Source organism: Adiantum capillus-veneris, chromosome 11 (assembly GCF_014529385.1).
Source record: "Adiantum capillus-veneris isolate H3 chromosome 11, ASM1452938v2, whole genome shotgun sequence".
NCBI lineage: Eukaryota > Viridiplantae > Streptophyta > Polypodiopsida > Polypodiales > Pteridaceae > Adiantum > Adiantum capillus-veneris.
The window spans coordinates 125520480-125539189 of NC_140941.1; the positions used below are offsets into that span (position 1 = coordinate 125520480).

The window sequence follows — 18710 nt, forward strand, 5'->3', positions numbered from 1 at the left end:
CACAGTTACACTGCAGGCATAGAGTTCCTCGCTGGAAAGCATCTGCTTTTTCGAAAAGCAATCCCGCTTTCTCATAAAGCATCTGTTTTTCCTCAAAGTTTCCTCTGAACCCATCTTCATTCAAGTGCTTGCTTTTCCTTGTGCACAATTCTAACACAGTTCGTAATTTCCTCCTGACTATGGATATTCCCTTTCTGATGCACTTGTCACCCACCTTGTGACGCATCAAGAATACCCATCACCTAGTCCTTTCCTATTGAACTTACGGTACAATCTCCTTCGCGATGCTCTATGTCACCCATCCTATGACACATCAGAGATGTCCGTTCCCGGATACTCGAATACTTCTTCTCGATGCTCCTTGTCATGCATCCGATGTGACGCATCAAAAGTACCCATTCCTAGTTGTCTTATAGATATTCCCTTTTACAGTGCTCCCGTCATTACTCTGAATGGCACACTAGGAATACTCTGTACTCGGATGTCTCCAGTTAGAAAAACCCTCTCACTTAAAATTCCAATAATTCATTTAGAATTATTTTTCTTAGTGTTCCAAGCGAGAAAACCCTCTCACTTACAAATCCAATAATTCAGTTAGAATTATTTTCGTGTCAAATAAAGCCAATTTAGCATCACGAGGTACCAGCCTGTGCGTCCAGTGTAGCTGGCTACTGGGCAGGCTCAGCCTTGGGAGGCTGTGCATGTGATGTAGGTCTAGGTTTCCTACGATGACAGGCCTTTGCCAAATGGCCCATTTGTATGCAAATAAAACATTCATTCGAGAGGCCCGAATACTCCACGCTCTAACGGAACCAACCTCCACTCACCCGAGGTAGTAGGATGACCTTCGAGAGAGTATGGGTATCTCTAACCGGAACACGTGTTGTGGGTATGCCAGCCGCCTTGGCAGCTACAGAGGCTGCCATGTGAGGTGTCTCCAAGACAGTCCCAATCGATGCGTCTGGAAAGGAGCGGAGGGTACTACTCCCTCCGCAGACCGGGGAAGCAGATTGAGATGGTTTGTTCTCCTGCTTCAATTAGATGGTTTGTTCTCCTGCGTCATAAGAGGCATGATACTTGTACGACCAAGGCATGCCTAGTACGAACATCACATCCTTGTAGTCGAAGTGATCCGACCAATGGTGTCATTGATGTGTAGGTTTCATTAACCATTTGAGGCTCAATTTATGTCCCCTTGACATATTCCTCAATACTAATCAGATAAAATTTTGCATGGAACCTAAATCAAAGAGAATAAGGGCATCTTGATATTTAACTTCTCCATAGCTTTGCATGGTTCATAAGATGCGTCGACGATAGAAAAACCTATCAAATCTAAAATCATTCCAACTGAGGGTCATGATTTCTTGTTTTCTGTGCTGTCATAAGTGGATGATCTTTTGTTATTGGGGTTTTCCAAACACTCCCAGGCAATACGGGTGTGAAGGCCAAATTTGAAGCACCTTCCTTCTGACCACTATTGTGCCATCTCTTCACGAGTCAGCCGTCGAGTAGATGTGTTGCAACTGTACTAATTCACGGTTGTGGGGTATCTTGGGCGAAGGATCGAGGATTGGATTTCTCTTCTGAGAAGGGGCGGTAATGTCAGTGAATACCATTTATTTCTTCATAATGCAATAGCCCACTCTTGGATGCAACATCAATTGTTGTATATTTGATACCACTCTACCTATATAGTAATCTCGCAGTGGAAAAGGTAGGCCCACAATGTACTGCTCGGTCTGTTCCCCATAAGTAAAGTCTCGAAAGGTGGAAATTGGCAAATAGGCAACCCACAATCTTTGGTTGTAATTTGGAAGGGTATCTGAGGGGTACATCCTGAGGCCAAACCATGCTACAATTATATCTACTTCAAATGTTTTGTCAAGGGAGCTTGGGTAAAAAGCAAGCTTAAAATCATGCCAAGTCTTCGAACTGTTAGGTTTCTTAGTTAGGGCAGCCAAAGCACTATCTTGGAGAAAAGAGGTGACTCGTAGCAACTTGGATTCTTTTGTAAAATTCCCGTTATTGAACAAGACGTCAAACTACTGTAAGACCTTGAGAGCGCTGTGGGAATCTTGGGCGCCTAAGAAAGTGAAAAATTTAAATCTAGCACCACCATCCTTGAAGGGTTTTCGACCCAAATCTGCCACATGAGTTATTGAGTAATGATAGTAATGATGATGGTGTCGGGCTGTAGTGGTATCGGTCGTGGTACTTCGGAAGCCACATGCGGTCGTTCTTTTGAAGCCATATTCTTGAAAATGCCTCCTAGAAACTAAAAGACATCTCCCGAGTTCTGCCGTGACGAGGTAATTAGATAATTCCGACAAGGTTCATGTGGAAGAAATTAGTAAACCTGAGAAGGTTGGGGTGGCATAACGGGGTTAGCCGGGGGATTCAAGGTACTAAAATAGCTATGCAAAGCTTCCGAGTCAATCATATCATTTGTTGGTCTTTGTTTTTGTTGTTTTGCTAAGTATACCAATTGTCGTAACACGTATTGAGCGTGTGTCTCGTCAAGGTGCCTCTGAGGAGAGTGACTTGGTAGGTTTCCTCTTTCGGCAATTTTATCTCCGACTGCTCCGTCCATGTCAATAGGATCATGATGTGGTTTGCAGAGGGCAAGGGAGCAAGCTGATCTTTAATACCATTGTAATCACTTCTAGCGACGAACCGAATGGAAACACAGAGATAACTCAAACTTTACACTCGACAATACTTAAACACTCCAAAACACTCAAATAGAAGGGAGAGTAGATGACACGGTGCAGCGAGGTTCCGAGCCAAGACGCGTTGGGCCCAAAGACTCGTGCCCCTTTCGGTATTTTTTTATTATTGACTCGCAAAGATACAACTCCACATGGTCCAACTCTTTGAAGCTCTGTCTTCAAAATACCCAAAACAGTGGCCCATGGGGCGCTTATAAACATACAAGGCTTGCCAAAAGCAAAGCCTCAAAGTCAGTAATCCTAGAAGCATTCAGCTTCAAAAGCATCTACTTTTAAAATCTTGCCTAGAAAACTGCCCAAAAGCCAGCAACGTAATTCATGGAAATCCGTACACGACACTTGGCATGTCAGCGCAAAACATGAAAGTGTAGTACGGTACCCATCCTAAATTGTGGAGGTCCGTATTGCTAGCACGCCACCATGTCCTTTGTTATTTTCTATAAGTGGGTCCTTTTCATGATTTAAGCCCCTCGGCAGGAGTAATAAGTTGGAGAGACTTTTGTTTCTTCTCTTTTAATAAGTGAGGCCCCTCGGTGGGTATTCATAAGTTCGGATCCCTTCCGTTTCTCTCTCATCTTCTAGGTGTTAGGCCCCTCGGTCAGTTCTGCAAGTAGCGTCCATATAAAATCTATCTAGTCGCTCTAGCAAACGACCAAACAATCGTCTATGATGCCTTTGAGTCACATATCAGCCATCAATGAGACAAGTTTCATGGTCTTGAAGAATGATCTCTTAGAGTGTTAACATGGTTTACGTGAGTGTGAGCTTTCCTTTTTAAGATTTGGCGTGTTGTTTGTGATCACACCCGTGTTTTGCAGTGTCCGTGTCCCTTGTCCGAGCAACTAGTTGAGTCTTGCAAAGAGTCATGAGGAGACACGAAGCGAGTGTTAGTCCAAAGCAACTAGAAAAGTCTCCTAGGTACGGTATTGAGCCAAAAGCTAAAGGGTGACCCTTTCACATCCTTTGAGCAGTGCTTCAAAGGGGGGTGATGAAGTTCATCGGGGGAGGGGGGACAAACTTGCCAATTACTCCTTAGGTGCCACATGTTGAGAGTCAAGATCGCTTGAGTGCACGTTACCTTAGAATTTAGAGGACCTATGCACTGTTTAGAAGTCAATTCTATTGACCTAATTAATTTTAGAACATCCAAGGTCAAAGGGCTGCTCCATTCTTTGGATATTGGGAAAAGAGAAAGCATTTCCATGCACTTCATCACAACATTGCCTGAAACGCGTCAAGGGAATAATTTGGTTTGGGTAGTGGTGGATATGTAGCAAAGTTTATATCTAATAGTAGGGAAGTGAAAATACTTGAGCTAGCTAAATTATTTGTTGAATATCTCTACGAGCTATATGGCTTGCCTGTACATATAGTGTCAAATAGAGATAGGAGGCTTAGCAATCGCTTTTGGAGGGAAGTCTTCAAAAGGTTGGACACTACTATGGATATGCGTACAGCTGATAAATCATAATCTGGAGACTGATGGCTCATACTGAGAGAGTCAAGTACCCTTCAGAGGATATGTTGCACTCTTGTGTGAGAACGAAACAATCCTAGTGGGAGGATAACCTACCAAATTTAAGTTAGTTAATAAGAGCTCCAAACATTTGGTTGCAGGCTTTATTTTATTAAAACAGAAAAGCGCATTATATTTTCCCCATGGTAGTGTTGACACTATACAATCCTTTACAAGATTGGTTACAAACTTGAGGTGATTGAAATCGTGTAAGTGCATCTTGTGTTTCATGTTAGAAGATTGAATGAGTCCCTTCACCCTCAGGGAAATGTAATCTCCCCCAATGTCAAGGGATTGTGACAATCCATAAGATCAGCCCATACAGCTGCCAAATCAGTATCTGAATCATACTTCTGACAAACAAGTGAGATGCAACAGAGATTGTTGCTATGTATGGCTTACTTGACAATGCATCCTCTACATTCTTCTATCCCTGGGCGTGTGTAATTAGAGAATGAAACAAAGGAAACTTGCTATCTTTATATGCTTCTCAAACAACGTAGTTGCGTCAAGAAGTATCTCAAGCTTCGATGACTGGTTTTCGCTGTGAGTCAATCCCAGGAAAATGATATTTTCCGAAATGTCAAAGCATAAATTACAGCCAAGTTCCTACACTTTTCAGATGCCACAGCATGTCCCTCTTTGTTTAAAAGAGCTCCTAAGCATTCTCCACATGCCTCATATTCGACAAAAAATGTTTTTTGTAAATTTCGAGCAACCAAAACTTGGCATTTCTACTGCAACTTTCAATGCATCAAAAGCACCTTTCTCATCATCCGTCATTTAAATATAAGCTAGAAGTAGTCCTACGAACTTTCGTTTCTTCCCCACATCCAAGATAGGCAAGAAGGTGGACTTGTGACAAAGCTTTTCAAACGTTCTCTACATGATTCATGTAAGACCTGAGCAAAAAAGTGTTTTAACTCCTTCCAAGTCATGATTGGCTTAAGGGTCTGGACAGCTTAATGCTATTGTAAAAGGGCTAACAAAGGAAGCAAGTCCTGCTCAGGAGGCTTTCACACCATTCCATTCTAGCTAACAATGAGAGAAAGATCATAGTTAGTGAGTCTGTAGATATCAGGGTTGGTAGAGACTAGGACAATTAGCACAACATAACTATGGTGGACTAAGTTACTCTTTGAGCTACATGATCATAAAATTGTTAATGAGAAGAAACCAATACATGTTTCATTATTCAAAGGCTATCTACACATCAGACAGCACAAGCTCCATATTTGAGAAAATTTATAAATATATAACTGCTGCAATTCTTAAGCATAACACAATCACTTACTCGATATTCAGACAGCTCTGGACGGCACAAATTTGTCAGCTCCAGAATTCGATAGGCAATGACGTCACCATTCTGGCAATGAAACTCACTGGTTAGGAAAGCTCTGATAAGAATACCAGTTACAAACAGATGCACACAATAGCTTATTGCGTGGTAATGTCTGCTTTTGATAAATTGGTCAGCTGAGTGTGTGCAGTGGAATGCATGCTTGCAGGCATGAGTTGTGTGTGTGTGCGAGTGTGTGTGTGTGTGTGTGTGTGTGCACGCACGTGTGCATAAGTGCGAGTGCGCGTGCCCATCTGTGCATGTACTACATTAACCATTTGTGCCTCTAGGATGATGCACCTGAGGCATGCCCTCAACAGCAGGTAAGGTTTCAGGCTCAAGTTCTTGAATATCATCAAGTTCCGTATCATCCAGTGCTTGTAAATAGTTGTTGCCCCTTTTTGTTTTCTCTTGGCCCCAGCTCTGTCCTTTTCTCTTGCTTATTCCAGTGCTCCAATGATCGTTAGGCTGTTGCAAAAGTTGAAAACATCGTGACAATGAAAATAAGCATCTAATAAGGTCGAAAAAAAAATGTAAAGAACTTACCAAGGGTTTTTGTTGAGGATCAAGACTGTCATTTTTATCTGCAAAGAGAAAAGGGTTTTGGAAGGGGAAAAAGGGGGGAGAGGGTTTCTCTCCTCTGCTTCTGCTCCCTCTGCATGTGCTACCTTGGCATGTGCTCTCTCTCCCTTTCTTGTAATGATATACCCCTTATGAGTCATAGGAGAGTTTCAGAAGCCAATTGTAGTTTCTTTTTTTACTTGCCTGAATGGCATGATGCCCAAAGTGGAATATAAATGCAGATGAAAGAGAGAGAGAGAGAGAGAGAGAGAGAGAGAGAGAGAGAGAGAGAGAGAGAGAGAGAGGTTATGTTAGAAAGTGTTGCTAAATAGACTATTTTCTTGTTTTCTCGAGTAATTTCTTTTTATTGAAATTAGGATATTTAAAGATGTGCACTTGAACCGTAAGGTTAGGAACTGTAGATCTAGTGGAATTATTAAAAGCCATCACGAAGGGAAAACTCTGATGCGTCATATGATGGGTGACATTAAGCATCGCGAAGGGGTTTTACCGTTAGTTCAGTGGGAGAGACCGGGAAACGGATATTCCTGATGCGTCACGTGATGGGGTGATGGGAGCATCGGAAATGGAATATTTCGTTGGTCTGGCAGGAAACCCGAACTGGAAAGAGGAATACGCGTAAAGACGCAAGCACAAGAATAAAGATGGGTTCTGAGAAGCTTTTCTTAAAAAGCGAAAAATTTGAACGAGTTTTCCGGGAAGAGCAAACGCTTTCCCGCGAGGAATCTATGTATGCATTGCATTTGTGCATGTGGTTGCATCCAGGGACGCCTGGGAAGTGTTGTGAAAAGCATTGTTTTAAACTTGTAAGGTTTTATTGAGTTTTTGGGCAAGTTCAAACCAATTTTAAAATATGCCGACGGTCCACTTAATAAGTGGGCATGCACTTAGAAAATAAAGCAACAAAACCAGCCAGCGAATCCTCTCTCCCTATTTCGGGTAGAGCAGCCAAAAAAAAAAAAAAAAGACCACGATCTCTACGCGAGCAGCTATTCGTGATGTGGCCAAGGAGCTATAAAAGCACCACATGCCCTCACTGAAAGGGAGTTACCAACGTCAGCAAGAGAAGACTCTGCAACCAGATAACGCAAGAGGTCGCGAGACTACGAAGCACGGAAGTCGCTTTTCCCGCACAAGAGCGACAAGTATCTATTATGGATTCGCCATACGAATTGTTGTCGCATGTGTGCTTGCAGATACTTCATCGCGAAGGAGAAGCGAGAAGGCTTCGGCCTACGCTGGGAATTTCGGGTACGAAATTCGGATATTGTCTGCGGAATCTCGACTCCGAGTACAGACGGAAAAAGGATTGAGAGCTCGTCTCTCGGATTTCCCTTACAGGAAAGTACGACCGTCGAGTCAGAGATTTAGAACGGAGGGGTTTTCTCCGGTTCTTGTGCTTGTAAAAAGATTCTCCCTAATAAAGGATTCTCTTTAGGGGGGGGGGGCGGGCAGCCCATCTTCTGGTCCCAAATACTATGTCGAACTTCTCACTCAACTTTGTTTAGTTGAAAGATTATTTATTTTCATCGTGTTGATTATTCGTGTGCGCTCCCATTTGTGACAGTGGTATCAGAGCTCGGATTCCTCTCTTTCTCTGCAAAGAAGGACGATTCCGGGAAGGAACGAAAAGAACCATGACAAGCCACGGAAGAACCGCTGAAGACGAACTTCAGCAAGTGCGAGCCCAACTCGCGGAATTGCAACAACTCATTTCGTTGCCGGCTGTCCAAAAGGCTTTAGACGGAATCAAGAAGCCGCAAGGAACGGATGTCGATGGGCGTCAGGAAAATCTTGTTAATGGAAGTAATCCGCAGGTTGATGGTGCAGAAAGAGGTGCTGAAACGCACAAGGGATCTCCGGATCAGGACAAACGGCCTTCCAAGAGCAAGGGCCAGGCAAAAGAACTTTCTCTGCTTAATGAAAGCAAGGATGTCTCAATCTCTTCTCCATCATACTCTCCTGACTATACTACTACATCTACTTCTCATACAGTATCTAAATCTTCTCCCCAGATGTTAGGTGCAGCGGAATGAATGTTGTTTTTTCTCAAGATTAGTGATCCTTATTGCTCAAGGTTCCTTTTAGTTCTTAGGGGAAGAGAGAGCTTTCCATCTTATGGAGAGTGCTATAATCACGAACAAAGTGAGTGGATATTGTGCGTGCAAGTGAATGAGACTAAGAGAAGGAGAGAGAAGAGATACGACACCGCAAAGGTTGTAAAACCCTCCTCCAAAGGCCCCACTCTCGTCGGCGAGAGTGGTCTACTTTGATTGCACAAAGGTGTACAATGTGTATGCAATGAACTAATGCAATGGGACTATGCCGATGACAACGACGGTGATGGCTGAAATCTGAGATCTTCTAATCACTGAATTCGGGGACTGTTTCGGTGGCTGAAAATGACTGTTTTGGCTGCGTTTTTCGAGGCTAAACTTGGGGGGACTTCTGCAACCAATCTGGGGCTGATCTGCTGCTATCCCATAGGCTGAAAATCTGCGTTTCGGACTGCTGCAAATCTGCGTTTAAGGGCTGATAACTGAGGTTCTTCATGGCTGAAAACTGATGATCTTTACGAGGCTGAATCTGCTACTTCTTGTGGGCTGAATCTGATACTTTTTCTATTGCTGAAATCCAAAACACTAGAGACTGAGGTTAACCAAAAACGCTAGCTGATCTTGCATTTCCAAAAACGCTGGGCATGTGAAAAACGCCAGGCATGTGATGGTCTTTCCGGCGACGATCTGATGCAAAAACGCCAAGGGCTTGGCTTTCCGGCGATGAATGTTGTTGAAAGCGCTAGGGATAGGAATCTGCTGCTTGGAGAAAACGCCAAGGCTTGGGATCTTGCTTGGAGGGAATCCACCAAGGTTCTGCTGAGAAGTTGCCTGTTGAGCAAGGTGCTCCTGCTGCCTCTTCTGCCATTTAGTGCTAACTTGGGTTTGCTTATATACAAACTTAGCAAAATTGCCCTACCTACTTTTGTTGGAAAGTCACTTAAAAATAATAAGTGAAAATACCAATAAATAGGAAAATAGGCTAAATGCACTTGAAAATTCCCCTAACTGATGCTAATGGATTCTGATGGGAATTCCGATGATCATGCTGTGTGCAACCGGAGGATATGCATCTATACTGAGTGACTGGGCATGCACGGTCTACGAATAGACTCACAAAAGTGCCAGATCACTGCTAATCTAGACTTGATTGAACTGACTGAACCCTGTTGTGGTGTAGCTTGTCCACGGACACATAGGGTTGGGATGTGTCACGTGACATCCCCTCCTTTTCAAAGTGAGGTATTGGTACCCAACTGTATGGCGTCGAGGGAGATCGCCAACAGCATCCGGAATCTTGGAAGGGACTCTTCGTCGGCCCACTCTGATGTGTGGGTCGTGCCGTACTTGAACTTCATAAAGGTCTGCAACGCTTGCTTCTTTGGGCCGCGCCGAAAGCGACACAAAGTCTTCTGTGGCTCCTTCGATGCTTCAACTTCGTCTAGAGACCTGCTTCTTTCGTCCTCAAGAATCTCCATGGCTGAAAATTCATGAAACAACCTCCAACACAAAACCATGAACATACCCATTCCATGTAAAGTGAAGGAAAAAAATATTGTCTTCTCTAAAGACTGTGTATGCAATGTAGATGAACATAGAGACGGAGTGACAACCCGTTCATCAAACACATGCAAACAATGCGCCCGAATCCTTTTTGTTTGATCAAAATCAATCAACTGTGGAAAATCACAATGGAAATGCCCATGCTTGGTGCTCATACTATCATGTGCGCTGTCTACAACTGTGTCATGCCAAGGAAGAGACATGGAATGCGACTTCTTGACATACAAACTTTTCAGCTTTTCATGGACAATACGCATACATTCGTGCTCATCCATGAGAGAAACGTGCTCAACATACAGTATGTCATGCCTAGGAAAAGGGATCACATAACGATGCTGACTAAAATACAGGAAACCTTCACGAATGAAACGCTCGAACAATGCGTGCGTATCAATCATGCGAACACATAATACTTCCTATGAGGGTTCTTTGGACCAAGGCTCGAGAGCCAAAATCGCTTCTTTGGGATCTATCGAATCGTCTTGTGGGGGATCTGTGGACCTCGACTCGAAAGCCAAGATCGATTCTTGGTGATTGATCGAATCTACAACGAGGTTAGCTTCGCTAGAAAAAGCATCAACTAACACATCATCCTTGTGAACAATCACATCTTCTTCATGCAGCTCGTCATGCTTGTGAGAAATCACATCTTGATCATGCAAATCATCATGCTTGTCATTGTCATCCAAATCATTATGCAAATCATTGGCATCCAAATCATCGTGCTTATCATTGTGCTTCAAATCATCATGCAAGTCATTGTCAATCAAATCACCATCATGCTTCACACAATCATGCAAATCCTGTGGGTCATGCTTTCGAGAAGAAGAGACTGAGAGAGTCTCCTTTTCCCGAATCTCTTGCATCGGTGCCGGCACTGGAGACAAGAGTCGCGAGAACTCTTGCATGTGTCGGTCGCGTTGTTCTTGTCTTGCCTTTCTTTCGGCTTCTCTTTCTGCTTTTTCTTCTGCGTGTCTGCGTTTCACTTCTGCCATTCTTTCCTTAAACATCTGCTGTAACTCCTCCATAGGCGTTAGTGCAATCTTTGTCCTAGATGGGGAAGGGTCGGAAAAACGTCCTGGTGGGGAAAATTCTTCTTCGCCTCTCTCATGCTCATCACCTCCAAGCGAAGTATCCATTCCGCTTCGAGTGATGATCATTCTGAAGTCGTGGGTTCTTGTGGGTTCTTGGGGTCTTGGGTTCTTAAGTTCGCGAGGAACTTGGGTTCTTGAGGTTCTTGAGTCTTGAGGGTCTTGGGTTCTTGGGGTTTTCTTTCGCTTGCGAATCGCGTTGGAGAAGGATCTTCTCTTCACCCGAGTTCTACCCTTTTCTATGATGCACCCCTTGGCGGCCTTGCGCTCACACCAAGGTTTCTTTTTCCCACCTCAGGTCGATTGGCCGACCGCTAAGTGCACGGTCCGCTCTCAATGAGTGAAAAGAGACACAAGGGGAGGCTGGACAAGCCCTTCTTTCTTGGGATTCCTGTCACTCTTCAACAAAACACGATTAGGAATCGCCACGCCCAAGTAAACTTGGGTTCGTGCGATCGCAACAAGCAAAAAAAATTCTTGTGGTTCTTGTGGTTCTTTCCTTGAGTAATGCAGAACACTTCCAAAGCTCTGATACCAATGTAAGGTGCAGCGGAATGAATGTTGTTTTTTCTCAAGATTAGTGATCCTTATAGCTCAAGGTTCCTTTTAGTTCTTAGGGAAAGAGAGAGCTTTCCGTCTTATGGAGAGTGCTATGATCACGAACAAAGTGAGTGGATATTGTGCGTGCAAGTGAATGAGACTGAGAGAAGGAGAGAGAAGAGATACGACACCCCAAAGGTTGTAAAACCCTCCTCCGAAGGCCCCACTCTCGTCGGCGAGAGTGGTCTACTTTGATTGCACAAAGGTGTACAATGCGTATGCAATGGACTGATGCAATGGGACTATGCCGATGACGACGACTTGATGGCTGAAATCTGAGATCTTCTAATCGTTGAATTCGGGGATTGTTTCGGTGGCTGAAAATGACTGTTTATGCTGCGTTTTTTGAGGCTAAACTTGGGGGGACTTCTGCAACCAATCTGGGGCTGATCTGCTGCTATCCCATAGGCTGAAAATCTGAGTTTCGGACTGCTGCAAATCTGCGTTTTAGGGCTGATAACTGAGGTTCTTCATGGCTGAAAACTGATGATCTTTACGAGGCTGAATCTGCTACTTCTTGTGGGCTGAATCTGATACTTTTTCTATTGCTAAAATCCAAAACACTAGAGACTGAGGTTAACCAAAAACGCTAGCTGATCTTGCATTTCCAAAAACGCTGGGCATGTGAAAAACGCCAGGCATGTGATGGTCTTTCCGGCGACGATCTGATGCAAAAACGCCAAGGGCTTGGCTTTCCGGCGATAATTGTTGTTGAAAGCGCTAGGGATAGGAATCTGCTGCTTGGAGAAAACGCCAAGGCTTGGGATCTTGCTTGGAGGGAATCCACCAAGGTTCTGCTGAGAAATTGCCTGTTGAGCAAGGTGCTCCTGCTGCCTCTTCTGCCATTTAGTGCTAACTTGGGTTTGCTTATATACAAACTTAGCAAAATTGCCCTACCTACTTTTGTTGGAAAGTCACTTAAAAATAATAAGTGAAAATACCAATAAATAGGAAAATAAGCTAAATGCACTTGAAAATTCCCCTAACTGATGCTAATGGATTCTGATGGGAATTCCGATGATCATGTTGTGTGCAACCGGAGGATATGCATCTATACTGAGTGACTGGGCATGCACGGTCTACGAATAGACTCACAATAGTGCCAGATCACTGCTAATCTAGACTTGACTGAACTGACTGAACCCTGCAGTGGTGTAGCTTGTCCACGGACACATAGGGTTGGGATGTGTCACGTGTCACAAGAAGAAAACTCCTACTACTTCCCTGCTCGCTACTAAAGAGAAGCCCCAGTTCAAGAGGGATAACCGCAGACGTCACCGCAAGATGCGGATTTTCAAATCCGGTGACAAGGATGTGAAGTTTGATAACTACACATGACGGAGAGATATCTCCAAGGCACTGTCTTTCATCAGGCAGTTTGAAGTTGCTTTTGCCAACGGTAACTTCACTGAAAAATCCAAGTTGCATCATGTTGGGATGCATCTGAAGGAGACTACAAGCAACTGGTGGTTAGCCAAAATTCTGGAAGGAACTCAAGCCAAAACCTGGGCTCAATTCAAAGCTGAATTCTATGAACAATTTCTTCCACCTGATTTTGAGGACATTCGGAAGGAATGGGACTGGCTCGCCCAGAAGGAACATGAGAAAGTCACCACTTATGTTGATAAGTATTGGTCGGTTCTTCTAAACGTTACTCCTTTCATGAAGATCTCCGACAAGGAAAAGATGCGAAAATTCGAAGCGGGTCTCCTACCACAGCTTCGAAAGAGCGTGAAGGTATATCCTCATAATACCCTTCAGAGGATGATGGAGTCAGCAATCATTACTAAGGACCTACATTCTAATTACAGAAGAGATACTCCAACCGAAGCAGACTATCCATCATCAGGACCGGACACTTAAGTCTCGAAAGATTTCACTCTAGATGCTCAGTGGATGACCGAGCAGGAATTAGCATCCTATCCCAAGATTCTGGAAGGATATATACAAGCACTACAGTTCAGGACAACTATTTAGAAGCCAAAGGGATGTTGCTAATAGACTATTTTCTTATTTTCTTGTTTTCTCGAGTATTTTCTTTTTATTGAAATTACGATATTTAAAGAGGTGCACTTGAACCGTAAGGTTAAAAACTGTAGATCTACTCGAATTATTAAAAGCCATCAAGAACGGAAAACTCTGATGCGTCATATGATGGGTGACATTAAGCATCGCGAAGGGGTTTTACCGTTAGTTCGACGGGAGAGACCGAGAAACGAATATTCCTGATGCGTCACGTGATGGGGTGACGAGAGCATCGGAAATGGAATATCTTGTTCGTCTGGCAGGAAACCCGAACTGGAAAGAGGAATACGCTTAAAGATGCAAGCACAAGAATAAAGATGGGTTCTCGAAAGCTATTTTGAGAACCCATCTTTATTCCCGAGTCAGCCAACGCAGGGAAAGATAAAGCTACGGCTGAATCAGAAAAAGGACCAGCAAAGAAATGGAAAAGACGTTTTCCTCGCAAGTCAGAAGAGCAAAAGAAGGTCCTGAGGACAAAGAACAAATGCTTTATATGTGAGCAGCCTGGCCACATTGCTTACAACTGTCCTACAAAGAAAAGGCCAGCTGATTCTGATGACAAGGAAGACAAGAAAGGAAAGAAGCCCATGGCTGGTCTAGTGCCAGATATGGTGGGCGATAAGCCAAATTCAGATGCAAGTGAGCTTTGCAGAGCATGGGGAAAGGTCAGGGATCAAACAGTGCTTATCTTCTTTGATCCAGGTGCCAAAGCCAACTTTATTTCCCCAGAATTGGCTTCAAAGTTGGGAATCACACCTGAAGAGATGGGGTATACAACAGAGGCAGGTTTGGCATGTCCTGGCCATACAGAGGCTGTGACACCCATCATTGGAAAGTTGCGTCTACATATCCAGTCCTATGTAGATGCTGAAGAATTTTATATCATGCCACTGGACGGATGTGATGTGTTGTTAGGTATTCCTTGGTTATTTCGTGTACATGGAATCATGGATGCCTACAACAAAAAGATCACTGTACAGAGCAGGGGAAAGACTCACATTCTGGATGTAAAGCTTAAAGGGGAGTCTATTCCTACTGTATCAGCTTCTGCTATTACTTCTGTAATGAAAAAGCATCTTTCTGCGTACTTGGTTTTTGCACGTGAAGTGTCAGATTGTGATGAATCAAATTTATCTGTCCTAGATAAAGAAAGGTCAATGTTTTTACAACAGTACAGTGACTGTTTTTTCGATTCATTACCGTCTCAATTACCGCCAGAGAGACCCGAGGACCATGCGATAGATTTGGTGCCAGGCAGTAGCCCACCAAATAAGCCTCCGTACAGGGTTAGTGCGGCTCAGCAGAAAGAGATAATGGGCCAAGTACAGGAGTTGTTAGAAAAGGGGCTGATTCAGCCCAGTTAATCTCCATTCTGTTCTCCAGTGTTGTTGGTGCAGAAAAAGGATGGCTCATGGCGTATGTGCATCGACTACCGTGCATTGAACAAGAATACCATCAAGAATAGGTTCCCTATACCTGGAATTGATGATATTATGGACAAATTAGAAGGAGCAGCTATGTTTAGCAGGATAGATCTAAAGAGTGGGTACCATCAGATCCGCATTAGATCAGAGGATGTGCACAAGACTGCTTTTGGAACAACGTTTGGCCTTTACGAATTTTTAGTGATGCCCTTTGGTCTTACAAATGCTCCTGCTACGTTCAATAGGATGATGGACAGAATTTTCCGTCCACACCAGCAGTTTGTTGGTACATTCTTTGATGACATGATAGTCTACTCAAAGAATGAAGAGGAGCATAGGCATCACTTGGCCATTGTGTTCAAAGAGCTACGCAGTCATAGGTTGCTCATCAATGCAAAGAAAAGTGAGTTTTTTCTGGAAGAGATTCACTTTTTGGGACACATTGTCTCAAAGGATGGTGTCAGAATGGATCCTGCAAAAGTTGAAGCGATCAAGTCATGGCCAAATTTGAAGACGGTGCATGATGTCCGAAGCTTCTTGGGACTATGCTCCTATTACAGAAGGTTTATCCAAAATTTCGTTGAGATTGCTTCACCTTTACATGATCTTCAAAATAAGGCAGTCACCTTTAGATGGACACAGAAAGAGATTTCAGCTTTTAATCTCTTAAAGGAAAAGATGACTTCACATCCAGTCATTGTGTTGCCAGATCTTAGGAAGTCATTTGTGGTCCAGTGTGACGCCTGCGGTAGTAGCATTGGTGCAGTGCTAATGCAAGATGGCAGGGTAGTAGCCTATGAGAGCAGAATTTTGCAAGGGCCAGAGATGACCATGCAGGTCTATGAGAAAGAGTTACCGGCTGTGATTCATGCGCTCTTAACTTGGAAACACTACCTGCTAGGTGCAGACTTTGTTGTCCAAACGGACCATCAGACCTTGCGATACTTCTTGACACAGACAAAGTTATCTGAGAAGCATATGCGATGGGCAAATATCTTGTCCATGTTTCATTTTCAGATTGTGCATGTGGAAGGCAAGAAGAACGTTGTGGCTGATGCCTTGTCAAGGAAGCCACAAATTTCAGCTCTGTCGATTCCTTATCATCATTAACTTGATGATATGAGAGAACAGTATGCAAATGATGAAGATTTTGCAAGGGTCTTCGACCAACTAATGGATGGACAACGTCATGAACACTATCTTCTTAGAGACCGGTTCATGATGATGCATGGCAGATTGTGTGTCGCAAAGCCATTGCGACGCAAAGTGATAGAAGAGAGTCATGTCCCACCGTATTGAGGGCATCGTGGTATCGATGCTACAGGTAAAGCGGTTGAGACATTCTTCTATTGGCCTACATTGAGAAGAGATGTGGATGCCTTTGTGCGAGAATGCCTAATATGCCAAAAGGTCAAGTTTGACAGGCAAAAGGCACCAGGGTTATTGCAACCACTACCTATTCCAGATAAACCATGGGAAAGTATTGCTATGGATTTTATCTTTGATCTTCCAAGAACGCAGACAGGAAACGATGGTATTTGGACCATTATTTGCAGATTCAGCAACAGGCTCATTTCATTCCTGTCAGGAAGAAGATAAAGCCAGATCAGATGGCACGCTTGTTTATGAGCAATATTTTCAAGTATCATGGCATGCCACAGTCGATTGTTAGCGACCGTGATCCACGCATGACAGTTTGTTCTGGAGAGGCTTGTTTGAGAATATGGGCACCACGCTCAAATTCTCTTCGTCATTTCATCCTCAAACAGATGGGCAGTCAGAAGAGGCAAATTCTACTGTCCTAGATCTGTTGAAGTGCTATGTGTCAGAGCATAAAGGAAAGTGGGAGCAGTATTTGCCATTGGTGGAGTATGCATACAATAATACAGTGCATTGATCAACTGGCAAGGCACCCTTTGAGATAGTTGAAGGTGGCAAGAAAGTTACTCCCATACTGCATACAAAGGACAAGATATTTGAAGCAGATAAGTATGTCAGGACATGGATGAAATGTACAAGAAGGTCAAAGTGGCCTTAGAAAGGACTCAGGCAAAGCAAAAGAAAGCAGCTGATCGTCACCGTCGTGAAGTGGTATATTAACTTGGTGATTGGGTGCTTTTACGCTTTGAAAAGGCAAGGTTAAAGAAGATGAAGGGCAAGGAAAGACTGTTTCCAAAGCTCAGCATGCGTTATTATTGGCCTTTTCAAGTGTGCGACATAATCAGTGATGTTGCATATAGGCTGAAATTGCCTAACAGTTGGAAGATTCACAATGCGTTTCATGTGAGTCTTCTCAGACCCTATGTGGGTGATGTGCTTGAAGATTTGCAAGCTGAAGATCAGCCGGAAGTCGAGGAACTTGACGAGATCTTGGTCCCTGAACAGATTTTGGCACACAAAGAAAGGAAAGTGAAAGGCAAGGTTGCTAGGCGTTACTTGGTAAAGTTCAGAAACTATCCACCAATGGATGCTAAGTGGATGGAAGAAGGTGAACTTGCAGAGTCACCAACTGTGTTATCACTTTACCTTGAAGCCTTCGATTTGCAACCTACCTTGACCCCATGAGTTTCAAAGCTACATGGACTGTCAGTGTGACAATGGCTTCTAAAACAAATGATGTACAAGGTATTTAAAGTGAGCTCAAATGAAATACCTGTTACATGAATGTTAGAGCTGTACAGATTGTCAGTTTGGCAATTGCTCTTATGCAATGTCCAAAAGTTTGGTTAGTGCTATAGAAGTGAGTATTTCTTGTCAGTTTGTCAAGGATACAGTGATTGCTTCTATTCAAGAGTACATGTGTAACTGCATTCTTAAACTATCGGTTTGGGTATGCTCGAAAGTGTTACGGGATCCAACGTGTACTATAAGACAGTGGCAAAATGTGCAGCTACCATTTTGTCATTGGAAAGTTAGTGACTCAAAGCAATGGCAGAGTGCGAAGCTACCACTATGTCATTGGGACAGGGTTCACACGCAGGTAATACATGAGTTGACGAGGTGTTGAATACACCAGGGTTGACAATGAGCATGTATGTGTCGTATATGTGTCGACAGGTTTTGAATACATCAGTGTTAACAATAAGCATGTACGACATACATGCAAACGAGGACGTTTGAGATTTCAAGAGGGGTATATGTCACCAGCGTGTGACTACTATCTATCCTTTTTGTTGATTTCTTTCTTATTATCTATTTACTTTCACTTTTTGGAAACACCCCTCGGGAAATCTAACTGCCCTGCATTGCATAGCTAGTGTGGAACTGTCCAGAGGGAGTCCAGGCCTGAGGACAAGAGAGCACTAAGGTTGGACAAGGACTATGGTTAGCCAAGTGGGGTCATTGACTAGCCAAAGTGGAATCCTTTGCTACAGAGGCTACATTTCAGTTCTGGATGTGGCCGCAGTGTACAAAGAGGGTCGGATGACCTAGAAAGATACAATGGCAGCATCTCCTAAAATTTAGGGAATTGCTATTTTAGGACTTGAAAATGTGTTGGCGTCATTACCTCCGGAATGACAAGGGGAACATTTTCTTACTTTGCCGTGAAGTCAACTGGGCAGCCGGTTGGGAGATTTTTAGGCGGCAACCCCGAAAGGGGAAAATGCTTGTAAATGTGCCAAGTGGCACCTTCTGGTGCACTTGCCTCATGCAACAAGAAGTGGCGCTGAATTTAGGAGGGGCAGAGCCTCATTTTCAGATTTGTCACAGGTTAAGAGCTATGGAGTGCTTGCTTTCCCTCTTATGCACAGTGCGGTGCCAGGAGTGATGCCCTGCACAC

At 43.6% G+C, this 18710-nt stretch overlaps 1 protein-coding gene across 8 annotated transcripts in view; it reads right to left on the minus strand.

Annotated features, from left to right (window-relative positions):
- LOC147447975 (sphere organelles protein-like protein) overlaps positions 1-18710 on the minus strand; it is a 94894-nt gene that overhangs the window by 22994 nt on the left and 53190 nt on the right. For 6 of the 8 annotated variants that reach the window (XM_086523875.1, XM_086523871.1, XM_086523869.1 and 3 more), the window contains 3 exons: positions 6134-6297; positions 5888-6055; positions 5543-5614 (listed from right to left, as the gene is read on the minus strand). In XM_086523875.1, the coding sequence (XP_086380001.1) occupies positions 5543-5614; positions 5888-6055; positions 6134-6297 (404 nt within the window). The remainder of the gene's footprint in view (positions 1-5542; positions 5615-5887; positions 6056-6133; positions 6298-18710) is intronic. The other 2 variants (XM_086523876.1, XM_086523872.1) reach the window with 1 other exon arrangement.